General features: G+C 47.2%; 2 protein-coding genes across 3 annotated transcripts in view; one reads left to right on the forward strand and one right to left on the reverse strand.

Moving 5' to 3' along the window:
* The window catches only part of LOC8042899 (tRNA-splicing endonuclease subunit Sen34), a 41264-nt gene extending 35648 nt beyond the window's left edge, over window positions 1-5616 (reverse strand). For both annotated transcript variants that reach the window (XM_042286445.1, XM_002415865.5), the window contains exons 1-4: window positions 5457-5616; window positions 5201-5338; window positions 5021-5121; window positions 577-856 (exon numbers count right to left, since the gene is read on the reverse strand). In XM_042286445.1, coding sequence (XP_042142379.1) covers window positions 577-856; window positions 5021-5121; window positions 5201-5338; window positions 5457-5601 — 664 coding nt within the window. In that variant the 5' untranslated portion in view covers window positions 5602-5616. The remainder of the gene's footprint in view (window positions 1-576; window positions 857-5020; window positions 5122-5200; window positions 5339-5456) is intronic.
* A 53-nt stretch (window positions 5617-5669) lies between these two features.
* LOC8042900 (DNA replication licensing factor MCM3) lies at window positions 5670-18690 on the forward strand. The gene is made up of 18 exons (XM_029970716.4): window positions 5670-5851; window positions 5929-6041; window positions 6302-6424; window positions 6542-6627; window positions 7474-7604; window positions 9333-9571; window positions 10656-10761; window positions 10847-10977; window positions 11730-11884; window positions 12748-12956; window positions 13358-13447; window positions 14669-14753; window positions 14851-14980; window positions 15368-15518; window positions 15611-15849; window positions 16428-16516; window positions 17332-17428; window positions 18359-18690. The coding sequence occupies exons 1-18, from the start codon at window positions 5780-5782 to the stop codon at window positions 18558-18560; spliced, it is 2448 nt and encodes an 815-aa protein (XP_029826576.2). The 5' UTR covers window positions 5670-5779; the 3' UTR covers window positions 18561-18690.
* Window positions 18691-19300: the final 610 nt, after the last annotated feature.

Consider the following 19300-nt stretch of genomic DNA (forward strand, 5'->3'; position numbering starts at 1 on the left):
ACAAAGATAGGGTTCATATCTTTTTCTATTTTTAATATTGAATGTGTGCCTTAGATGACCCACGGCTTAGAATATATTTGGTATGCATCATTCGAACGCCACGTGACCAAGGAAAAAAGAGTGAGTGCGACCGAAACCGGCTGTTTTCAGGCAGAAAGAAAACGAACCTTGAGCTGCAAATTGTTTCGGGTAGCTAGCATCTTATTGGCCACATTCAAATAAAAACCTTGGCAAGCATAAATACCCCGTCAGTGACCCTTTGAGGTCGCATTTCTGTAAAAGAACTGAGGCATGCGTAAATACCTTGTCAGAGGTCACCAATCCGAATCAATTATAGTCACTCACAGGATGCGGGAATGGCAAGGAGGTCTTCCAGTCATCCCACCTCTGGCATGGGCTTCCCATCTATGATAACACTTCAGTATCTTGCGAGCTTTGAGCACGCACTTGCAGCCAAAGCACAGCAGAAGCCAACAAGCGCGTGCTGAAGCTTGGGATTCGAAAAGCATGCCCTGCCATTCTCGTCCCATATCTGTAACTACAATAAAAACCTGCAATGGAGTTTCTGCCCCTCACCCGTGAACACGGGGTAACAGGTGAACTCCCTCGACGGAGGCTTCACTCGGCTCATCTCTTCCGCAATGACCGCTTCCTTCTGCGCCTGGACGTCGACCGGCAGCGTTTCCTCGCCGGGAGTCGACGCGGAGGCGGCATTAGGCTGTGAGCTGCCCTTCCTCATCTTGCGCCGCATCCTCTTCGAGACGTGCTGTCCCGACGCCTTCAGCAGCCGGCCGGCGGTGATTTTTTCTGCGTACTGGACGATCTCTTCGCGTCTCTGCGACATGACGAGCTCGGCCTGCGGCAAGACGGAATTGAGAGAGCCGTTCTGACATTAAGCACCGCCTAGTTGCTCGGACGACGGTTGAAATTCTTACGTGCTAATGGCAGTAAAAATGTATTATGGTCGCTTTCAAGCGTCAAACTGCCGCCTGATAAGTGTTCTTCGCCACGCAGCTTTCTGTCGATTCGTTTCGATCGAGTCAAAGAAACTACAAAACCCGAGAAAAGAACTCTTTGAAATTGATCATAGCGGAGGGGAGGGTGCGTGCCAACTGCGTGATCGGACAGAAATCCAAGATGAATGCTCGGGCAGTGCTTGCATCCAATTTGTACCTTGCACTGTGCTATTGTCTAGAATGTACAATTGTCACGTTATCCACTTCGGAGCATGTTACACGGCCACCAGAAGGCTACTAATTAGTGTTGTCAGGATGCCGTACATTCAGGTGATGATATTCAATTCCTTTTTTTACTCTCATGTTACAAATGAGCGATGAAGGCATTGAAAAAAACTGCAGAGGTGCAGCTTAAATAAAATGACCAGATTAAATTTAGAAACGGTATAGTTTAGTATGCGGAAGAAGCATGCTCTTAGTAAATGCATTTGGGGCTACCTTGCATAGGCAGAATAAGAACAGATGTTAGTAGTAAATACTTACATTCTCTACCACCTTTAAAAATTCTTTGAATAAACCATAAGCTTTATTAATGAGAATAGACATAGCCTCCTGTATATTGATTTACAGTATAGAGGAGACAATGTGATAGATTACAGCTTTAAAAGGTGGCCCTTCAACATCTTCGCCAGTTGAAAATGTTTGATGAGACAAATCAGAGATCAGCTAGGCTGCCTTGAAACGGTCGGTCACGGCAAAATATTGAACAGTGTTCATACGGTGGTTAGTTCAGTTGCACATATGGCATCCAGCTTCAAAAGTTAAAACTGTGTGATACCAAACAGATCGTAAGAAATTTCATTGAACGCCGCTTCATCGAATAAGTGGACATTTTATCAAACGCTGAATCATTGAACGCCGTTTTATAGAATTTCACTTCATCGAATTTCGGAGCATTATAGTGTTTTTAAATGCTTTACTCTAGCTTTTGAGTTGTTTTCACATTGCTGTCGAATCACCAGAAATAGAATTACTACCCTGGCCACCTTTTTGGCTAAAGTTTCGTTTATGAATTATGGAAGATAAGCATCTGTACTCCTTGTTCTTTATTTGTTCACACACGAAAGGTACATCCAGAAAGGAATATAACTATTCTTTGTTTTGCCTTTCTTACTTTGTATCTATATCTATATACTTTTGTTTTCAGTCTATCCTAGTCCTGAGAATATAGCTTATTTTCTAAGAACGTAGGTTGAAAAGCCGGCAGGTACACGGCTCTGCCGATTACGAAACAAAAACAAAGAGGGGAGACACATCTTTTTTTCTGTTTCATGCAACATGGAGACATATGTCATTTCTTCAAAGACGGCTTCATGCTTGAAACAGAATGAGTCTCTTCAAGGATGAAACCCAATGAGAATGAGTCTCTTCAAGGATGAAACCCAATGATTACAGGTTTCATAAATTGTCAAGGCAGAGTTCCCGTTTATTATTGGCAACATTAGCAGTGCAATTGCTAAGAAAAAAAAATAGAAATGAAAGGTGCAGGGGACAAAATTAACTTTCTTATTGTTAGGTCCCCTCTCTGTAGGAAAAAAAACAATCTGCTATCCTTCCAAAATTAATAACAAAAAAGCTATTTTTTAGATTAATAAATTTTACCGGCCGATTAGGCGGTATTCAGTGAAGCAGCGTTCGATGAAACGGCTTCAGCGAAACAATATTTAATAGAATGGCGTTCGATGAAATGCCTGGGCCCAGGTATATAGTATGTTACAGATTAAGAAAAGCAGGACAACCTAGAGTCGCGGAATACGTTTCCAAAGTATTGAAACCTTCAAGCTCCGTGCCATGGCGCTCAAATTCAGCCATATCCGTGTCGCCATTTTGGATCCTTACATAGTAGTGCACTGCACAATAAGTGTATGCACACCGAGTCGCTGGCATTGTCGAAAGGTCTTTCGGGTCAAGTGTGTGGCGTTGTAGATAACCGGTTTAAATCATTTGCAACATCATTCACAATGCAGTCTAGCTGCACACATTTAATCACTACTCCACGGTTCACGTTAAAGACCCCCAGGTTAGTAGTCACACCTCACTGGTAAAATTTCTCATTTTGAGATAGGTCACCTATCGCTTTATAAATATACAAAAATATCAACAGTTCACTCGACCAGGGTGGTCTGTGCCGAACTTTATCACTCAGAGCTTAGCCGCTTATTTCTGTCATCAGATTAAGCCACTGGAATTTTCCTTGTTACGCTTTTTGAGCATACAAAAGACTGTCGTAGAAATGCAGAAGCATTTCATAGATATTTACAACTGCATACAAGATGCTCAGGACCGGACAGCAACAGGATAGATTGAAACATAGTATCAAGCCCTTGTGACAGCTTGACTATTTCTTTACTGGCCAAATGAAGTTCACTGCCGATGTTCAGCAATGATTTCCCGATGACGATTCTCAAGGCAGACAAATGGAACTGACGCTGAGTTACGAGAATGGCTTGATATGAAATTATTGACTCTCTAAACTGCAAACACCAAGGATGTTTGTGTCATCATTCATTCTACCTGAGCAGCCAAAATGCATCTTATTCACTCGGGACATCAAATGACATACTTACCTAAGTATAAGACCTTGATGTCAAGGCTTCATTCATGTTTTTTGTACCACAAAAGAGGAAAACAATGTAATAAAAAATAAAGAAACACAAACGGCAAAAGCTTGAGTGCCCATTCACACAAAACTGTTTGCTTAAATTGCATTATGAGACCCAGACATTCGTGGTTAGAATTTTGCATGCAAAGCCACTTCTTTCATTTTTTTAATGCCGCGTACAAAGCAAAGAAATTTGAACAAAAAGCACTGCAATATAATTCTTGTTCAGAAGCAGCCGTTCTTCCAAGCATTGAAGATAAAGTAAGTAGGCAGGCGAGCTGGTTGATATTACAGATTTTTGAAAACCGGAGATGACGGACGAAGAAGAAGGCAACACACAAAATGTTTTGTGTGTTGTCCCCTTCCTCATCTGTCGTCTCCTGTTTTCAAAAATGTGTAGCTTCCAAGCATTGTTTGTGCCAAACCAAGCTCAGTTGAAGCAGCGCCTGATCAAACTAGCTTTGTGAGGTGAGGCAACGAGCAATACTCACCTCACAAAGCTTGCTTCCTGCAGTGGGCTTGGAATTCTTTCGTTTTATAATGGCAAGCCAAACACTCCCCCACATCATATTAGCGTTCTTGCCTGACGGGAAGCGGAGGTCTTTTGCCGATCTCTGACCTGCTTCGGCACCCGAAGGCACAGCAAGCAGGCATATGGTATTCGCGAAATACGGAAACGTTAGGATGTGATTTTAAGAAAATATGTGTGCCGTGGCGCTAAGTGGCTGAGAAGTGACCCGAAGCGTTGCAGCAGAAGCTGGCTGGTCTTAATATGGTGGCTCATAGCGGAGATTAAAAAAATTCATAATGGTAGTGACGGCACAGGTCTCACGTGACTGCTGCCGTCCAGTGATGCCGCAAGAAATCAAAATATACACGGCTAGAGTGGGACTGTTGTCGGCAAAGCATTAAAGAATCGGGATGCGATACTCTGACACAATATTCAGTGACACTAGGACAACCCCCCTCCACAAAGCTCTCATGCTCGCCATGATTACTGCTTTAAGCGCGAAACACATGTACGACGAAACCGTCCGATCCGACGTCCGACCGCGCAATACGACGGTCGGAGGCGAGGGTTTTCAACGCTCTCCGATGCTACGAAAACCCTCTCCCCCCCCAAGGTCATTCCGGCAGTCCGCACGTCGGATCGGACGGTTTCGTCGTACATGTGTTTCGCGCTTTACTCCTCTCCAGCGCTCGCTCTGCTAAAGTGGAAAGAGTGGAATGCTTCATGGGAGGATCTTGTCACGCTTTTCTTAACTTGCAACAGCTTGTCTCCCCCCGGCTGAAACTTTAACGGAGCAAAACCTTCTAAAATTATGTTTTGCCATTAGACTTAAGCTACTGCTGAGGATCTAATGCAATGATGTAATCTGACCACCCGTCTCGAATGGCTAACCTGTTGCTCGTGGATCTCTTGCGCGTGCTTTTCGAGCCGGGCTCTGTCTTGATCAGTCGGGGCTTTGGTCAGCCTCGTGTTTTTCACCAGAACAGCTTTTCCTGCAAACCGAAATTGATTCCAGCGGCAACTCTTAGCGCTTTCGAGTCTGATTGTCTGTGCGAACAAAATGGGGCTCACCTTTTGTGACGAGCAAGTGCGTCTCGTCCATTGAGAGTTGCACCGGCATTCCCAAAAACACACTTTGATAGGGACACCGCGGAAGACAGCCGACTTGCACGCCGCTTATTCGGTATTCTTTTCGTATTCTTTCCACATCTGGAACAGAAAAGAACTCCCTCGTGTCAACGAGTCAGCCAAACAAACACGAGCAACCCGCCACGGCGTGCGAATCAAGTCATATTTTTCAGACCCAGTTCAAAAGTTGTCAACTTACCGTCGGCATTCCAAACGAAAACGTGATCCTTCTGTAGATACAACTTAACAGGATCCTCACTCATAGTAACGGTCAAGCAAGGATTAATTCCACAAAGGCACAAATGATACTCTTGTATCCTGCGTTCCGAAGAAAGGAAAAGCATCAGAGCAGACGAACGCGAGCAGGAAGCGGAAACGATGGCGCCACCAGCGTTTAAATGCCGAGATCACGTGACTTTCAATTTGGCGCCAAATCTTGGCGGAAATCGGCGTAGTGGCGGCCGACCTTTGTTGTTGATCCCGTGCGCTGGTTCACTGGTTCACTGAAAGTAAGGTGAAATCATGGCTGATACCGACGCTGAGCAGCGGATAAGGGAGTACCAGAGGGAGTACCTCGAGTTCCTGGACGACGACGTAAGTCAAAGATCGAATACTCCGAGGCGCGATTTCGGCTGCGCTCGCTCACGTTGTGACCCTGTTCCGTCGAACAGGACGACCAAGGCTTCTACAGCCAGAAGGTGAAAGAGCTGATTACCAGGAAAGAGAGCAGGATAATCGTCAACATCAACGATCTGCGCAAGAAGAATGCCAAGCGGACGAAAGGGTAACGCCGCCATCCATTCTGTGCACTCGCATGGTAACACGGGAGCGGGACAAAAACGAGATGACAACGCAAAGCTTCTAAAACTCCATCGTTCCTCAAGGCACCCCAAAGCACTCCACTTCATGCAACAGATTATCAGCTGCCTAGACAAAAAAAAAAAAAAAATGTAAAGATAATACTGCGTCCTGGGGATTAGTAGTGCCGAAAATAGACTGTTAATCCAATTAAAAACCCTGATAACATTTTTTTTTTTTTTTCAGGTTGCTAAACAACACAAGTGAAGAAATTATCGCGTTCCAGCGTGCTCTCAAGGAATTCGTGATTTCCGCCGATCCATTGCTGGCCAAAGAGCAGGAAGAGTACTACATAGGTCTAGAAGGAAGGTGAGCTTGCACCGTGTTTTTCTTTCTTTATTTATTTATTTATTTTTTAATATTTACCCCTCAAACCTCCCCTCATCTGGTATAACGTTTCCTTCAAACTTCTTCGTTCGTTTTCAGCTTTGGGTCCAAGCATGTTACGCCTCGGACTCTGCACTCTCACTTCCTTGGAGGCATTGTGTGCGTTGAGGGCATTGTCACCAAATGTAAGCTTCTTTGCAGCACTCTTTGCACTTAACACAAGACATACGTAAAATGTGGTCCACGCTTACAGCTATATCATAAAATACTGAGCATCTGCCCATTTCACAACAAGCACCCAACCTTCAATTTTGTAACATAAGGAAAATAGAAAGAGGACATGCCTTTACCTACGGAGCGCTAGTTCTGCTTCTTGCACAGGGGTTGCACTGGCATCAGAACGCCAAGCTCTAATGGAGGGATAGTGGGTAGACCTCAAGGCATTTAGCATTGAGGTGTACCCACTATCCTTTCAATCAAAGTCAATCAGCTCGGCGTTGTTGTGACGTCACCGCAACTCCCGCGCAAGAAGCGGACAAACTATAGTGCTCCGCATTGTTGACCTAAAGAGCACCCATCTCCCAGTTTTACATGGTTGCCTCAAAATTTTGAGTGGGCGCTTGCTCAAAATTTTATGAGCGTTTGCCGCAGTTGGGAGTACAGTTTACTCTCATTAATTCAAACTTGTGGATAATTCAAACTAACATGCAGGACCCATCCTATGCATCTCTATGGAGGGACACTCCTGATAATCCAAATGTTGCTTAATTGAAACAAATGTTCGGCCCCCCTCGAGTTTGAATTAACGAGATTTGACTATATCGGGACAACCTCTCCCACAAAGCTCTCTGCTCGCTACGATTGATGGCTTCCTTCTCTCGACAAGCCTCCTCTCCAGTGCTTTCTCCGCTAAAGTGGAACGAGTAAAGGGCTTAGGGGGATGGGCTTGTCTCGCTATCGTTAACGTGCAGCAGACTAGAGAAACTATGAAACGACATACAACTGAAGTGCAATTTCTGCGATCGTTCCAGGCTCCCTGGTTCGCCCCAAGGTGTTGCATAGTGTGCACTACTGTCCGGCGACGCAGAAGACGCTCGAGCGCCGTTTCACCGACCTCACTTCCCACGACGCTTTTCCGTCCTCCGGGATCTATCCCACGAAGGTGCGACCTGCCCTCCCAATTTTCGCAAGTGTTGAGGTCACTTGCAAACACGCTTATTCTTTTAACTCCATTCACACCAGCGTGATCTGTGCTGCCCAATGTCGCAAACACTTACAACAAAATTGAAATGTACTTCAAACAAGCTATGTCTCAAGTCCATATCCTGCATTGTTGAAACTGAGAAAATCAAGGAAGGAGCTTTTTTTTCTAGCAGTATGTTCAAGGTACGAGGGAAAGAACGGCAGCGTTTGAACACTTTCATCAATTCAGTACCGTTGAAAGTTGGGCAAGTCGGTTGATTGTGGTTAGGAGGAATGAACAGTGCCAAAAAAATGAAGGGACAGAGACCAAGCGCCTACTTTAGGTCGGTTGAAAGTCGCCACTTGGTATGCGTAACCCCTCTTGTCGTTCATTTCTCTGGCACAGTTCTCTCTTTGTATACATTAATTCAGTTGAATTCATTAGTGTTATCGTGCTATGCTTGTTTGGCCATTTGTTGTAGATATTTCTTTCTTTTGTATTTGCAATGTCTTTACTTTAGGCTGCTGTATTGAGAGGAGGGGGGGAGGAGACCCTGTTAGGCATCCCACCTTTTCTCTGCCCCCCTGTAGATTCTATCTGCAAAATAAAGAAAAAATTGACAGCACTTTTACCTTTAGATTTCTATAATGCAGTACTTAAACATATAAATTTGTTGAAAAGACATTAGGTAGTTGTTTTTGGGGAGAAGAAGAACCTACATATTTTATCAATTTCCTGTTAAATTTGGTGGGGAAACCGACTTGGTGCACGGTCACATGATATCAATTTTCCCATCAAATCTAGTGGGAAAACTGAATTGGTGTGCAGGTCTCGTGGCATTGATTCCCCCCCTAAATTTAGCGGGAAGACTGAATTTGTGTTTGGGTTACACGACATCCACTTCCCTACTAAATTTAGCATGGGGATTGAATTGGTGTATACGCGTGACATCTACAGGGTGTCACAAAAGAAAATTTACATGGTCTTTTTTACCGCAAAAATGAACTAGGCATCGCTAAACGCTCATTCTCCGCCCATAGGTAGCGCTAGAGGTCACAACCAGATGCCAAAGTTTCAGCCCGATCCGATAACTTAATCAAAAGTTAGAAGTGATTTTCTGAAAATTTCAATGGCAAAATGGCGGCCGACGGAGTTTTCAAACACATGGGGCTCTATGGCACCAGAAACCAAAAACGGGCAAAAATGGGCTCCATTTTCCCATTGGAATTTTCAGAAAATCACTTGTAACTTTTAATTAAGTTATCGGATCGGGCTGAAACTTTGGCATCTGGTTGTGACCTCTAGCTCTACCTTTGGGCGGTGAATGAGCGTTCGACGATGCCTAGTTTAGTTTTGCGGTAAAAAAGGCAGTGTAAATTTTTTTTTGTGACACCCTTTATTTCCCTAATATACTTGGCCTGGAGATTAAATTGGTGTGTAGGTCATGTGACATCCATTTCCCTAGTAAATTCAGCATGGAGACTGAATTGGTGTATGGGTCACATTGGCCATTTCCCTACTAAATTTAGCATGGGGACTGAATTGGTGCATAGGTAATGTGATATCAGCTCCCCCACCAAATTTAACTAGAAATGCATGGACAGACTAACAAAATTTAAAAATTGGGAGGTGGGGTAGAATTCTGTTAAAATGAATTTTTGCTTAAAAAACATTGATTGACTGATTGTTTACATTTGCACACCGCAGGACGAAGACGGGAACCTGCTGGAGACCGAGTATGGACTGTCCATCTACAAGGACCATCAGACCCTCACTGTCCAGGAGATGCCCGAGAAGGCACCCGCCGGCCAGCTTCCCCGTTCCGTGGACATTGTGGTCGACGCGGACCTCGTAGACCACTGCAAACCGGGCGACCGGGTGCAGGTGGTGGGCACCTACCGCTGCTTGCCCGGAAAGCAGGGAGGATTCACCAGCGGCACGTTTAGGTGCATACTCTGCTTCTGCGCAAATGGCATCCATTGTCCGGCGTGTTGAAGGTCATACTTCAGATACAGCAGCTGGAGTGGAGGTTTCCTATGGGGAGCGCAAATTCATCTGCTTCTTTTGCATGGGTTGTGGTGATGTCAGAACGCCGAGCTCTGATTGAAGGTTAATGGGTAAACCTCAAGACAGCCTGCCTTGAGGTCTCCCCACTATCCTTCAATCGGGGCCAATCAGACCTTGTCGTCATTCTGACGTCACCGCAACCCCTGCACAAGAAGCAGACGACTTGCTCTCCGCATACGTTGTAGAGTCGGTTTATCAAAGAAAGAAGTTTGTTTGCTTCAATACACTTCAGAACATTTGCACCTTTCCTTGGAGATCTGAAAATTTTGCAATGTGGTAAAATGGGCAACACCACAAGCACAAGCTTTCTTTTTAAAACTGCATGCATATGTGCAAAAATAACACTATATATTATAATAAACTGGTAAGCTCTATATTGTATTCAACATGCACTACACTGTACTATTTTGCGATCTGCCAAAAGTGTTTTGTAACCTTAGATTATTATAGGGAGATTCTGCCACATGGACATGTCTATGAAAAATATTTGGTTGTCTGTGAAGTCTAGAAGCAACACTTTAGAGCTGTATTCGTTAGCGCCTACAGATTGTATGTTGCGTGTGTTAGCAACATAGAAAGTTTGACCTTGCTGAGGAAAAGAGGGCTGTTTAAAATATTTTTAGTGCAAGGTGGCACATTAGATGGTACAGCTCGTCCAAGAGCACTGGAATTTTAGCTCGCTTAGCCTTCATCGTCTTTTAATTGTTCTCCCCCGTCACGGCCACTAATGCATATTCATCACAAAACGTAGCTTGCCCTACCTACATGTTCGCAAGTATGGCCTCTGGGCACCGCCATCTTGCTGCTAATGTGTGTAGATTGTCCAACAGTCAAGCCTTGCTAAGGCATGCCCACGGTTACCTGACTGGCTCCCCAACAACGCATTCTTCCACACAGGGTGACCAGATTAGCTTTAGAAATGCGGCTGCTTCCAAACGTGTGTAGAAACCATTGCCGTTACAGGTCCATCCTCCTCTCCAACAACATTCGTCTGCTAAGCAAAGAGGTGGCCCCAAACATCTCTGTCGAAGACGTCAACAAGTGCAAGGCCATCAGCAAGCAGAAAGGGGTGAGGGCTCGAGTTAAGCGACATGCCCACGACCTACCGAGAAAAATGGAAGATCGGTGTCAGCAGGCAGCCTTTTCTTCTTCAGGACGTCTTTGAAATCCTGGCCCGATCTCTGGCGCCATCCATCCATGGCCACGACTACATCAAGAAGGCCATCCTCTGCCTTCTCCTTGGTGGTGTTGAGAAAGTGCTTCCCAACGGAACGAGACTTAGGGGGTACGCGATTCAAGCAATACCTCAGTCGCATGTCTTGACGAGTTTAAAATATCTCCACCTGTTCGGTAAACGGAAGTTAATGAATGCTGCTCTCCAAGCAGCGGTGTCTATTCACCTATGGTATGGGTCGATAGCACACTTGCGTTGCAGCATATCATGCCCTGACGTACATCCGGCACTGTTTGCATGTTTGTTTTAGGTGTATGATGTTTTTGAGAGACAATATATTTTCGGAAATTAGTGGTTCTAATAACCTTGTGGAAAACACACATTTTGCGAGCAGCACGTATTATAAAGTTGAAATAAACTGTAACGATGCCAGGGACCATTGACAGCGAGTGGCAGCGTGTATCAGCGACAGTGACAAAAGTATCTATGAATTGCACTTCATTTCAGTTTGTGTGAGTGTATCGAAACCTACAAGAGTGAAGTCCTGGCTTTCGGCATCCCTGCCAAGCACCCAAGCTGGTGCAGCTTAAGCTTCGGCTTCGCTCGTGCATAAAGCAAAAGCAAACCGTAGTAGTTTCGGGTGTGCCGCACTGCTCTGCAGCATGACAGCTTCGTCATCTTCCTCAACTTGCTTTCGCTGTTTTTACTCTTTTTTTTATTCATTTCTTTTGTTCAGTTAGAGCGCAATCGAATGGGAACCTTACTTTTCTACTCCGACAGTTCTGTGGTAACTGTAGTGCACGCCCTCTCCATTTATGTGGAGGTTAACCTTGAACGTCTCATGCTTTAAATCGTACGTGCAGGGACATCAACTGCCTCCTGATTGGAGATCCCTCTGTGGCCAAGTCGCAGCTGCTCCGATACGTCTTGCACACTGCGCCGAGGGCCATCGCCACGACCGGACGCGGGTCCTCCGGCGTGGGTCTCACCGCTGCCGTCACTCACGACCAGGAAACGGGTACCGCTATGCCATTCTTCCTAGAGCTACCGAATGGGCTATGCTTCAAAGTAATGCCACATCGGCCATCTTGCTGGAATCGACCAGCAACTTCCGCTTTTCACGGCACTCTGAAGCATTTTATTGCCGCTTTGGGCCTTCGTGATGAAAAAACAATTTGCACAGTAGAGTAGGGTGCTCGCATATTCCTTTTTTTTTTAATATAACATTTTGTTTGTAAAGTCTTCGATGCATTCTACTAAAGACCCCACGTTAGGCGGCCATACTCAGCTGACCCCATTGGCCTTCTGCAGTGGGGACACAAGATGTCTCTCCAAGGTAGACTGCCCTCTTGGTTTACGAACATCCCAACTACAGATCTGACTTTTCAAAACATGAAAAAAAGAATTTTTTTTTTTTTTTATGTATTTGGGACAGGGCTTGGGCAGACAAGTGTAAAAAGAAAAGACACTATTCGCCTGTTGATAGAGCTTTTTCTATGGCAAGACCATTACGAGTCTGCTTGACTGAATATCTTTGGCATACTGCTCGCCGCATAGAAAAACTATATGCTGCTCACTAGATCAGTCGGACTGCAGTTCAATTGCAGTGCACGTGTTGCAGCTCGAGCCTTTAACTGAACGTTTTTATGAGAAGATAGTGTGGATTAGTTTAATGCCTTGGACAAAAGCAAACCATAACCGGATAACTGACAGCAAAACATGAGGCACAGCAAGTTGCAAGCGTCGTGTTATCGCCCCGCAGCCAATGAAATGTGCGGGACCAGGAATAGATCATAAAGGTAGAATCGTGAACATAATGAGCCGAACCACTACAGCTCTTTTGCGTGCCCCAACAGCCTCAATGTCGAAATCTACTCGCAGGGGAGAAGCGCCTGGAGGCCGGCGCCATGGTGCTCGCCGACCGAGGAGTCGTCTGCATCGACGAGTTCGACAAAATGTCCGACATGGATCGTACCGCCATTCATGAAGTCATGGAGCAAGGGCGCGTCACCATTGCCAAGGCTGGGATTCACGCTCGGCTCAATGCCCGCTGCAGCGTTCTGGCCGCTGCCAACCCTGTGTATGGTCGGGTGCGTCCGTTATTTCGAATACTGATTCGAGCCTCTTCTCACGAACTGTGCGGCCGTGCCAATCTTTCTTGACTGATGGCCGAGAAACCCTTACAGGTTTTGGCGTTGCCGCAAAGAAAACTGAGGCCTACAAACCTTGCGAACAGTAATAAGCACAATGGGAAGTATTTGGCACGTAGCTATGCATTACTATAGATGTCTCGGGTCTTCTAAAACAGTGACTGAACGAGAACACTTGCTCGGGAAAAGGTCGGTCGAGGATGCTTGGGCGCTCATGGAATGCCCGAGGGTTTTCCGGAGAACCCCTCATACTTCTAAAGGGGCGCTCCGATTTTTTTTACACACGTCTGGATCGCGTACCTGGAGGAGCCAACGCAACGATACGCTTGTACGTCTCGCAGTACGACCAGTACAAGTCTCCCATGGACAACATTGGCCTCCAGGACTCTCTGCTTTCTCGGTTCGATCTTCTCTTCATCATGCTCGATAAGGTAAGCATCCGATGTTGAACCCCCTAAGAAAAGCTGGAGAATGCTTTTGTGATTGATAGTAGTTGGCCTTATGGCACCCTATGCAGAGCACAAGTTTGTCTGCTTCTTCGCGAGGTTGCAGTGACGTCAGAATTCAGAGCTCTGATTGGTTCAATAGGAAGGATAGTCATTAGACCTCAAGGCAGCTGGCACTGGGGTCTACCTACTATCCTTCCAATAGGATCTAATCGGAACTCGGCGTTCTGACGTCACCGCAACCCCATGAAAGAAGCAGACGAACTTGTGCTTTGCATAGACGTTTGCAAGTACGGCCTATGGGTACTGCCAACTCAGGCTGGCACGTCCGACAGCGTGCTGTTTATACACGTTTGCAAGTCCAGCTTCAAGGCGCTGCCATCTTGCTCGGCAGGGGTTCGCTTAGACGCGTCGTAATCCGATTACAAAGCCTTGCTAAGGCGTTGTAATCGGATTATGGCCGCGCCCAAGAGCGCACCCCACTGAGCAAGATGGCGGCGCCCTGAGATCGGACTTGCAAACGCGTATAAACAAGTCCGCATCTGCCCACCCCAGGCGTGGGCACCGCACATGCGCAAAAACCAGACCTGCGTGAGGTGAATCATGTGCGCGTGCACCATAGAGAGCCTGTATCGTAGAGAGTGTCCGACGGCTTGATCGGGGTCTCGCGTTTTATGGGTTGCAATTGAATTGCGAGCAGCAAGAAGGTGACGAAAGCGTCGATCGTCTGCAAACGTCTTTGCCTTTCCTCCTCGCCACGCAAAATCACTGCTTACATGCACCCACAAGCGATTTCCGCGAAAGCTGTTCGTCATTAAATTCCAAACACTCCCCATATATTTGGATGGTCCATCTCAAGCCATAGGGAATGTGCAATTTAACTGGACGTTTTTCTTCTCTTCGATCTGGGCTCTCTATCGCATCGTGGCAACGGCAGCACCACAACAGGTGCGACGTCAGAGCCACGTGTTGGCCTATAGAACCTCTGATAGTCTTGCTAACACGTGCCTACGGTTGCCACAATGACACCCGAAGAAAGCATCTTCTATTCACAGTGGCCAGACTAGCTCTTTACGCACTGCTGCTTGCAAACGTGTTTATCCTGTGGTCCGGAAAGCCATGGCCCCTGCAGTTTGAACTACCAAGTGTGGCCTTTCCTTAGTGTTTTGATTTTAATCAATCTTTATGTCTGTTTAATGTTTAAAGATGGACCCGGAAAGCGATCGGGAGGTCGCCGACCACGTGGTGCGAATGCACCAATACCGGAGTCCCGGAGAGCAGGACGGAGAGCGTGAGTTTCCGACATTTCGTTTTCTGGCGCGATTCTCGCCGTTGTCTCACTGAGATGACGAAACAGCGTCTTAATGTTGTGACTTCTTTCGTCTCAGCTTTGCCGATCCGAAGCGCGGCCGATCTGCTCACGACCCACGATCCCGAGGAGCTCGACAAGGAGGGAGAGAAGGAGACGTCGATCTACGAGAAGCACGACGTCCTTCTGCACGGTTCCAAGCGCAGGACGTGCGTATCCGCAGCCTCCGCGACCGGCCTTTGCGCCGGCACCGCTAAACGAGCCGAGCTTCGAAGTAACGACGCTTCAGCCATCTTAGCACTTATAATCGTGGTTGCCAGTTATCCGAAGTTTCATCTGAAAGCTCGAGAAACATGTTTCCGTTCTCCAGAAATGTTTAGGTTGCACTTGAAATGCGAGCTAAACAATATCGCCCTAGCTTTTTCGGGTCGTAACGATTGCCATTTGTGCTGGCTCTGGACCAAGTACCGCAATGGCGACACCCTCGAGAAAATCGAGCAACGGGAGCGCCAGTACTCCGAGCGTAGCATATTTCTGGTGGCCCTACTTCGCGCAACCGGTTGCCGACGGTCGACAGCACGCCGTCACACTTGCAGGGAGAAGACAATCAGTGTGGAGTTCATGAAGAAGTACATCCACATTGCCAAGGGCATCAAGCCCACGCTGACCCAGGGAGCGTGCGACCAGATCGCTGAGGAGTATGCCAGGCTGCGTTCCTTCGACACGGAGAACACGGACGTGGCCAGGGTGCGTCCTTAACGTGCGATAAAAATAACTCTTCCCAATTTGCGTCTCTCACGCGTTCTTATCATATCGGTCCCTGTCCCTGCGTTCTCCAGACCCAGCCAGTGACGGCACGGACGCTGGAGACCCTGATCCGCCTGTCGACGGCGCACGCCAAGGCCCGTTTCTCTCGTACCGTGGAGCCGGGAGACGCGATGGCCGCCATCGAGTTGGTGCAGTTTGCCTACTTCAAGAAGGTCCTCGAGAAACCACGCAAGCGCAGGAGGAGGGGCGGCGCCGAGTCTTCCGACGAAGACGACGACGACGGTGGCGACGACGGAGACGAGGCAGCAAGGTGAGCATCTTTCCGAAGTTCTCGAGGAAACCGAGCATTGCGGAGGTTGCATTATTTCTTGCTGTACGCCATCAAAAGGAAAAAAAAACAGTTCAAGCTAACGGTACGAGCGACTGTTGCGTCTGGCGTCCCATACCTCCCGTACATCGAAACTGACGAATGATGTCACGAGATCCGGCATGTCATGCCATCGTACATCTCGATCCTGACAGTAGGTTGTAGATGTTCCGGCAAAATAGATAGGGGAACACCAGCGTCGTGGCACCCCAACTTGTTGCCGCGGAAGCTTCCACAAACTGTCGAGACGAGAGCAAGCCGCGGCGGAAGGGGCGCATTTTGTACCCGCCTCTCTACCACCCTAGGAATCGCATCAGCATGACACTTCTACGACTTCGTTGGGAGGAAATTGAGGGACCACATTGGAGGATGCAGTAAATGCGCCAGTCGAAGAGACGCCCATACTAACACGAAGTGTCGCAGGAGCAACAGTGTAATTCCTCTTTTAGCGTTGAGTAATACAAATGCATTGTTCTGCCTTACTATAATGGTGTTGCATTCTCTGGTTTCTTCTTTTACAGCAAAGCCACCACTCGGAAGGAACCCCGGAAAAAGCCGGGAGAGGAAGGTTACGACCCCTATGACATTGACAATATCGACGAGTCGCAAGGTAACATGCCACGTTTCAAGGTTACTTTCGTTTGAAATGTACAATAAGGCAAGGAGGTTGACTACTCTATGTTTGAAACATCTTTTCCGGCTTTTCGGCTCATTTTCTATGCTGTGCTGATGTCGGTTGCTGTTGTGCACTATGGCCTATTCAATGACTCATTCATGTGCTGCTTGTACAAAACAGTGGTTCAGGTCCTCCCACTTTCACGAGTGAGGATCGGGGAAAGGTCGCGTTCAGTGTGGAGTCATTGACTCTTTGCCCAGGTGTATGTTAAGATGGACCATATTATCAAAATCATGAAGTACTCAATGAAGCCTATAGTGCACTTTGATTCCAGTATCAATGATAATAATCACCATCTCATGTAGTCCACACATTGCTATGTAAGCTACGGAGCCTGTATAGGTCACTTTGGTGTGTAATTCAACTCGCTCAACTGTGTACACTATGAGCCAGTTGACAAGTCAAAGAGTTTGGAAGTGGTCAGACTATAGCATTTAGAATCAATAGGCTACATAGGGAATTCTACTCAATGCTTGGGTGGAACGGTACGAATTGGGTGTGCAACCAGTTGTCAAAAGACATGTCATACTTCTACAGAGCATCGAAAGGCTACAATATGTCGAAACCGATAAAAATGTGCATCTGCGACTGCACCAAAATCTTCATGCCAGAAGCAGCCATCGCGCAAAGCACAAAATATAATCGCAGAAAAGGTTTGACCTAAATCACCAACGACCTTAGTACTTTTTGTGTATAAAAGTGGGAGGCCGTTAGGAGCAACGGCGTCTTTCCTTTCTGTTCTGTCGCAGACGACAGCGTGCCGCCAAAGAAGCCCCGGAAGGACGAACCATCTACGTCCAGGGTAGCAGCGCTGAGGGACAGTGCATCAGAGATCTCTGCCGACAGGCAAGCAACTCCAAATGCTACCTCAGTCTCGCGTGCAACACACATCATAAAATGCCGAAGAAGCATCGATGTCCCTACAAGCACCCTCCCCAACAAGAGCAGCCGCGAGTCTAAATATTCCCGCGTTTACTCCAACAGCAGTCTACAGTAGGTAACGAGCTAAGAATGCTGCAGGTGCTCTGCCTCCAGCACGAGCCTAGTGCCTTTTACAAAGCTCATTGCCTCCACCTGGATTCTCAGCCCGTTACTAACCAAAAAGAAAAACTGTGACACTGGCCTACCATTCCATCCCGCCTTCACCGCCGACACTTTTTTAGAGGGCAGCCCTTAGGCGCCCGTGTCCGGCGTGGCGTCGCCGTCACTGTAACCTTGAGGTCACGTGACCCCCGTGAGGTCACGTAACCCGGTGATGTCACGTGACCTCTCGGCGACGGCGACGTTGAAGCTGCTTGGAGGCAGGAGTAGCAGGCAGGATGAGGAGGAGGGAGGAGGGATATACCCTCCCCTCAGTACTTTTCCCTTCTCCTCAAGAGCTACGCTCTAATTCGGCGTTACAGGGAGTTGTAAACGGCTTTCATTATTTTTTTATTTCTTTCTTGACACTTTTTAAAAAAAGATTGAGTGTGTTGCACACCTGGCGGCCACTATGTCTGCAGCTACGTGTTTCTGCTTAGATCCCTGTTTTTGACAATTTTCTGCTTTCCTTCGGTTTCTGGAGCATTCTTTTTCGTTAGCCTCCTGGGTTCTGAGACTGTTGACTACGACAAACACGAAAAAACCCAACGAGTTGTGTAGAGCTTCGTTGTAAAAGTGCTCCGAATCCACTCCAAATCAACCGAGGGAAATTTCCAGAAGAACGTTGGCACGAATGGCGTACTCTTAACTCCTCAAACGCAACACCGATGACCAGCCCGCTCTTGCACCTCGCAGGATGACAAAGTTCCGCGGCTTGCTGGGCAAGCTGTTCAAGGACACGCACACCCAGTCCCAGCCGGTGTCCAGCATCATCGACTTCCTGGCCAAGGAGGAGCAGACCGAACCGTTTACCCAGGAAGAGATCGACGTCGCCATCCAACGGATGATGGACGAGAACCAGGTCATGTTGTCCGACGAGATTGTTTTCCTCATCTGAGGGGATGGGCCCTGTCCAGACTCCCCCCCTTGACCGGGGCCCTTAAAGTTGTGTAAATACCTACCATTGTGTAACACGTTGTGGATGCTCATGGTCCTAATAAAACTTTTAATCTGTCTGGTTTGTAAAATTGAGGTACCGGGTCTCGTGGTGCGAGAAAATGTTGCGGAAGTCGCGGGTTCTCAAACTGGGTTCCCTAAAATACCCTTGTGGCTTCCCCAAGCTCACTAATTTCCCCGACCGCTCCTGCCCCTGAGAGTTTTTTTAGTGCGAAAGCATCGATTGTCCCATGGAGCGAGCCGACGTCATCAGCTTTGTTTGAAGCTGCGCCAAACGGCACATTAAATCCTTTCTCCACGTGAAGCCAGCTCTTAGCTATGAAACCATGTATAAAGCCTAGCCAAACGGCACCTATAGTCGGTGACACGTCAAGAATGAAGTGGAAGCTCCTTCCACCCCTTTCCACTTCAGCGGAGCGAACGGTGGAAAGGAGGTTGCTTCTATTTTGCGTTCACTTTACCAAAGTGGAAAGAGGTGAGAGGAGCTTCCACTTCATTCTTGACCCGTCGCAGACTATAGTTTCTCCGATCCCAAAAGAGTGGAGTAAAGCTGATCGATTTCGGGCTCGCCCACTGGCTGGCGTGCGTTGACGAGGCTCCCATTGGCCGCTGCGTGTCAGTTTCAATGACCGCCACTGCGCTGTGTGTCCGTCAGTGTGCCGGTAACACAAAACGTCCAAG

Source organism: Ixodes scapularis, unplaced genomic scaffold (genome assembly GCF_016920785.2).
Source record: "Ixodes scapularis isolate PalLabHiFi unplaced genomic scaffold, ASM1692078v2 PGA_scaffold7__128_contigs__length_106722199, whole genome shotgun sequence".
In the NCBI taxonomy this organism is placed as follows: Eukaryota; Metazoa; Arthropoda; class Arachnida; order Ixodida; family Ixodidae; genus Ixodes; species Ixodes scapularis.

Excerpts from the sequence above, each read along its gene's own strand:
- LOC8042900 (XM_029970716.4), top strand. The coding sequence starts at position 5,780 with ATGGCTGATACCGACGCTGAGCAGCGGATAAGGGAGTACCAGAGGGAG. Across the intron at positions 5,852-5,928 it reads TCGAGTTCCTGGACGACGAC|GACGACCAAGGCTTCTACAG; the intron begins GTAAGTCAAAGA and ends TCCGTCGAACAG. Across the intron at positions 15,850-16,427 it reads GACGGAGACGAGGCAGCAAG|CAAAGCCACCACTCGGAAGG; the intron begins GTGAGCATCTTT and ends CTTCTTTTACAG.